The sequence below is a fragment of the Octopus sinensis genome, linkage group LG20 (genome assembly GCF_006345805.1).
Source record: "Octopus sinensis linkage group LG20, ASM634580v1, whole genome shotgun sequence".
NCBI lineage: Eukaryota > Metazoa > Mollusca > Cephalopoda > Octopoda > Octopodidae > Octopus > Octopus sinensis.
The window spans coordinates 21,115,528-21,121,973 of NC_043016.1; the positions used below are offsets into that span (position 1 = coordinate 21,115,528).

The 6,446-nt window shown below is 35.1% G+C and overlaps 2 protein-coding genes across 2 annotated transcripts in view; one reads left to right on the forward strand and one right to left on the reverse strand.

The window, feature by feature from the left end:
* LOC115222489 (enolase-phosphatase E1) overlaps positions 1-6,397 on the reverse strand; it is a 13,796-nt gene extending 7,399 nt beyond the window's left edge. Inside the window, exons 1-3 of the mRNA XM_036511577.1 lie at positions 6,247-6,397; positions 4,798-4,994; positions 2,279-2,411 (exon numbers count right to left, since the gene is read on the reverse strand). Of these exons, the coding sequence (XP_036367470.1) occupies positions 2,279-2,411; positions 4,798-4,886 (222 nt within the window). The 5' untranslated portion in view covers positions 4,887-4,994; positions 6,247-6,397. The remainder of the gene's footprint in view (positions 1-2,278; positions 2,412-4,797; positions 4,995-6,246) is intronic.
* LOC115222539 (kinectin) overlaps positions 4,921-6,446 on the forward strand; it is a 32,136-nt gene continuing 30,610 nt past the window's right edge. The window contains exon 1 of the mRNA XM_029792796.2: positions 4,921-5,008. Coding sequence (XP_029648656.2) covers positions 4,921-5,008 — 88 coding nt within the window. The remainder of the gene's footprint in view (positions 5,009-6,446) is intronic.

Below are 6,446 nucleotides of genomic sequence, written 5' to 3' on the forward strand. Positions count from 1 at the left end.
AAATCTGTTACTCTGAGTTTCTCGTTGCCGTTCATCAGACAGTTTTTGTTAGAATGGAACCGATATATCAATTCAATCCAGACTCTTACAAACGCTACACCTTTAAAAAATGGACTTGTTTGATTGGCCCTTTAGAAATAACGCTCAATCTTTGAGCAATAAACAAAAAATGAGCTCAGAAATATATATGTATATATATATAAAAAAATTATAAAAATTATAAAATTCGAGGAAAAACTTTACATTGAATAAAATACATATTGACGTTAATGAAGGAAATATAATTAATACATGGAAATTAAAATGCATTATAAATATTACACTGCAATACATATTCATATTAAAGTGTACATATATATATCAACATACACAGAAGGATGCGTGCAAACGCCATACATATACAGGCGTATAAATATAAATCTAAAATATACACACAAATGCATGCATACATATGTATACGCAATCTATCTCGCACGCAAGTTAAAATCATGGATGCTAATGTAGCGTTCCTTATTTACGGAGCAAAGCTTAAGACATAAGTAAGTGAGGGGGATGTAAAGTTGTATGCACCAGTATTATATAGTTAGAGAAAAAAACGAAAGAAAGGAAGAGAGAGAAAAAAGAACGAAGAAGAGGGAAGGAAAAAACGAAATAAGAAAAATTATGTATACAAGCTGTGTAACCATGTTATTGACATATATATAGAGACAAGTACACAAACACACAAGTTCAAGTGGATACATACACATACAGTCGTGTATGTGTGTGCTTAAGCACAAACATACGTTCACTTACACATACACAGAGACGCATGCTTACAAATACATATCCATGGCTATACACATATTTACATCAAAATTCTAATTTTTGAAAACATTGCTTTTTTTTAAAAAAAAAATGGTGAGTGTAATAATGAAAAATATACGAAAGACATATAAAATATAACACCCTATTTTGGATCATCTATAAATTAAAAATCAAAGTAAGCCTATACAATACAATAACATGAAATAAACAAAGCACCATCCGATCATGGCTGTTTGCCAGCCTTGTCTGGCACCTGTGCCGGTGACACGTAAAAAGCACCCACTACACTCATGGAGTGGTTGCCGTTAGGAAGGGCATCCAGCTGTCGAACCACTGCTAGATCAGACTGGGCCTGGCGCAGCCTTCTGGCTTCCCAGACCCCAGTTGAACTGTCCAACTCATGCTAGCATGGAAAGCGGACGTTAAACGATGATGGTGATGATGATGAAATGATTATTTCCTCGATATATTTAGTTTATGGCGAAATATTGTTCAGTTTTTCCTGAGGAAATCTAAAAAAACATATGGTACATATTTGTAATCAATGAATTGAGTAGACGAATAATGAAAGAAGCCCATTGTATCATCATCATCATCATCATTTAGCATCTGTTTTCCATGCTAGCATGGGTTGGACGGTTTAACTGGGGCCTGTGAAGCCGGAAGGCTTCATCAGGCCCAGTCAGATTTGGCAGTGTTTCTACGGCTGGATGCCCTTCCTAACGCCAACCACTCCGTGAGTGTAGTGGGTGCTTTTTACGTGCCATATATATATATATATATATATATATATATATATAATATATATATATATATATATGTGTGTGTGTTTTTGTGAGTGAGTCTGTATTTTCTTTGCATTCACTGGTTTGTAAACACTGACTTCCTGATATTGTTATTGCTTCCAACCCACCACAAAGGCATGTCCAAACTGCTTGTTGTTTAACAGATTGGGAGATTATTACCTTACTCGGACAAAGTTAGCTACAAGAGATACTGTTTCTTAGTTTCTATTAGCTTCAAAAATGTTCAAGTTTAATACATATGTAACAGTACATCTGAACAGTAAACAAAACCCTGCCTGGTTAGCAATCTTCATTTCGCTATGTACTTTAATTACTTGCTCATCTTTACAGCTCTTTATATTCTTTAAATTTGGTGACATTCCTTATCCCACTTCTAGTACTAGTGCTATATTAAACACTTCATTCAAGTATTTCAACCACAGAACAGTTTCCTTTTATTCAACCAGTGGTCTGCAGCAATTCTAACTGAACATTAAATCCAGTTCTTATGCCTGTAGTCCAGCAAGAAATGCCTGAAAATGTTTGAAGCCAGCCAGCTTTCCTAGATTGACAAACAAAAATATTTATTCATACGCTTACACATCCACACACACCAAAATGCTAACCAAATATTTTTAAAGCAAAATTTTATCAAAATTTCATATTTAAAAAAATATAATGCTCACATCAATAATATTTCCTTCTGGTACGTGAGAAAAAAGGAGTTTTTGGCTTGCAATGCTTCCTGATGAATAAATGTAGTGTTTCATGCCCATTTCTTTCAGCTGTTGCAAAACAGGTACAACATCACTGAAAAGCCTAAACAAACATTTCAAATAATCAGAGAGTTATGATAATATTAAAAAAAATACAAAGAAACAAATATTTGCATTTGAAACAAAGCTTCAAATCTTGCCATACTCTGCTATGTCCTAAGGTATGGTCTTTTCCACACCAACTTCAAAGGGATCATGCTAATTTTGTATCTTTTAGTCATGTCAAGAAAAACTCATTGCACTCTGCCCACAATACACAAACAGAGTCCTCATAATCACTGAAAATGCTAGCACTCACTATCACCAAGGATCACTTGTTATAAACACGTGCTTCCGTGCTGGTGGCACATAAAAAGCACCAACCAATCGTGGCCGTTGCCAGCCTCCCCTGGCACCTGTGCCAGTGGCACGTAAAAAGCACCCACTACACTCATGGAGTGGTTGGCGTTAAGAAGGGCATCCAGCTGTAGAAACACTGCCAGATCAGACTGGAGCCTGGTGCAGCCTCCTGGCTTCCCAGACCCCGGTCGAATTGTCTCCAACCCATGCTAGCATGGAAAACGGACGTTGAACAATGATGATACATCCTGAGTATTGCTAGGTCTGCAGCCCAATCATCTTTTGAGGACCAGAAAATAATTTAGCCTATGAATAATCTTTAAAACTCAGGTGAGATTCACAATGAAGTATTGCTCAGTATTTGTGAGCATAAAACCTGCTGCCTCTGAACTCTCTGTGAGAAACTTAGTCATAATCTTCCTCTCATCATCCTTGTTATGTCTCCCACCCACTGGCCTTCTCAATCTTAACCACTGAAGTACAATTGTTTTGAAGTTTGAGAGGTTGGAAAATAATTGTTTAGCTTTGATGGAATTAATGCAAGATTTATAGTTCAGAGAGAATATGTTCTTAGCAGAATGTGCAAACTATGTAACTAGGTCTGGAACTATAGATCTGTTCTTGAAGACTGAAAGAATAAAGTCTTGAGCATCCCACAGAAAGGAAATTATATCACATGCTACAGCAATCAAGGAATAACACTTCCATAAAAGATTTACTGACAACCAACAAACTTCAACTGAAGCAAAGTATGAATCAGTATAAATTTCTGGCCAAAGAACTATAATATGCACTCCTTCCAGAGTTGTCACAGCAACCTAACACATACATAGCCATTGAAAGTGTTGTGTTAGGATGAATGTAGGTACAGTAGCCAGTTCAAATTGTTCACAAGACTTAATAAGAATTTGCTAACAGCAATCATACCCACTTACTAGGAATAAGATATACAATACAATTAATATCTATACTGACAGCTGCATGTGTGTATACAGTTTTTGAGGTGAGACGGAGTATAAAAGCAAGGTAGACTAAGTAAATCCCATCCAAATGTGCTGTATCAAATGTTCTACAATGATTAGAATGGCTGCTAAATACCATTTACCAACTTTATTAAAACTCATCTCACTCTAATGTTTGATGCCTGTACCCAACAGAAAGTGTGTGTCTCCAGCACTGGTCACCACCACACTATCACCATCATCATTTAATATCTGTTTTCCATGCTGGCATGGACTGGATATTTGACAGGAGCCAGCTAGCCACAGGGCTGCAATGAGTTCCAGTGTAAGCTTTGATACAATTTCTATAGCTGGGTGCTCTTAATGCAAACCAATTCACAGTGTGTACTGGGTGTATTTTTTGTGCCACCAACAATAGTGAGGTTGGCAGAAAAAAAAAAGAGTAAAAAGTCCTCCCGAGGGAGAGGAGTATTTGAGAGAGAGAGAGAGAGTATTTGTGAAAGAACATCAATGCCCTTGTCACTAAGACTAAGTGAAAAGACAGTGGAATGGAAGTGTTCTTATATATTGTTGAAGAAATTAGAATTGAGATAGGGATGTATCTTATAATGAAACAGAAGGACAAAAAATACAAGTTTCAACATTGTCAGTTAAAGCAATTAAGGTTGTTAAGGCAGAGAAAACTGCAAGTGCACCAGAAATAGTTACTGAGACATTGTAAATATCAGGTTATTTAAACACTATACAAGCTTCTACTCAGAAATTGATTGGTGTAGCAATAATCCTACAAACAGCTAAAGTGAAAGGCAACCACTGACATCAAACTGATAGACCATCTCTTTATATAAAAAGTGGAAGTCACTGCAGTTAAAAGTGATGATAATAGCAGTGGTGATGATAATGAGGATGACAAAATTAAATAAATTGAGGAAAATAAAGAAATTGCTATCACGAAAAGTATTTAGTTTTGAAATTATAACAAAATGTCAAGTTGTAAATATCTTTATAGAGAAGAGAACCTATAGTATCATAAATTTTAGTCCTTGCGATCATTTCTAGGGGAAAATTAAGGATGAGAGAAGAAACGATATCATGAATAATACAACAAATAACAATTAATTTACATACTCTCCTTTAATTTCTCCAAGCTTATATGCATCCTTCCATATATGACCCTGTAACTGTTTCAGGGCTGTAGTTTTACGATTCTGCGACATCTGCCACTTCACATTCGCAACAACATCTTGGATTATGACATCTTTGTCAGCATCTGTGTTTGAAATCCTTGTAGCACCAATAACTTTTGATTCTTCATCCTGCTTTGCCTGGAACAGAAACAGTCAATTAAAACCAGCCATATTCTGATCAACACAACTTTGATATTTCTATCCATAAAAGAAAATGAAGTGAACTAAAAGTTTATGTTTGAATCAAATAGGTTAACTTCAAGTCAAAATCGCTAAATTTTATTTAAAATAATGCTAAAAAAAAAAAACAGAAATGCATACGTAATAAGACAGTTGCCCTAAATTTGTTTTTATATCATCAAAGCAGTAATGATAAGGAAAAACTAATTTTATTTAGAAAATAAGGACTAATTCTTTACTATCCAGATAACTCTGTCAAATGTAATGCATATTTATTCACACTTCTTTGAATTAATCAGGACTTATAGCTTTGAGAATTCTGATGATGTGATAGTTTATTTTTAGAATGACATTGTAGGGTGGGAGTGAGAGTCTGGGTCTGGCCAGTTTAAACATAAAATAGGTAGAATATTTGGTCAGATATGGCCTTCTTAAATTTAAAATGCTAAAAGTTTAAACATTCTTAATTTCAAGTGTTTTTTTATATTCCAATAATTCAGAACAAAAAACAGCTACCAAGATATGAAACATTTATACAAGTTTCTTTTAATTATTGAAGGTAAAAGTAAATTACTGAAGCCATCCATGTTATTTTCTTCACATTAAATGTGAAAAATAAACTCAGCCTTCCACTAAATTGACAGTTTGAAAGAAATAAAGACAAAGACTGTTGGACCATCTGATATTATCAAAACACTAAGTTTTTGCAATTTAGTGTCTTATTAAAAAATAGAAAATAGAGAAAAATCTGCATCTAAATATTTGTAACTTTTCATTATTCTCCTCTTTGAAATTCAAGAGGACCCACCTTGAATTTCAAAAGTACAACTTCAATTCTACTTTAGAGCTAGTTTCTATTTTCATTAGACTCTTTAAGCTTTGTCTATGGAAGCCAATTCCAATCTATGGAGATACGCAACCAGATATTGTTGTAAAAAGTGAAACCTCTGTACCCATACCTATTTCTTTATTACCCACAAGGGGCTGAACATAGAGGGGACAAACATGGACAGACATAGGTATTAAGTCGATTATATCGACCCCAGTGCTTAACTGGTACTTAATTTATCGACCCCGAAAGGATGAAAGGTAAATTCGACCTCGGCGGAATTTGAACTCACAACGTAACGGCAGACGAAATACCGCTAAGCATTTCGCCCGACGTGCTAACGATTCTGCTAGCTCGCCGCCTTGTACCCATACCACCTACCAACTTATTGTCTTTATTTCAATCACCTTAGTTGCTTTAAAGGTGTGCAATGCAAACTGAATTTCTTTTTAATGTCCTACAATATGCTTTCCATAGAATCACATCTATCAGTTGATATGGCACTCTTCAGGATTTGCAAATATTAAAGTGTTGACTTCACTGAAATTCATAAAGTTAGAAACCATTTATGGAACAGAGGA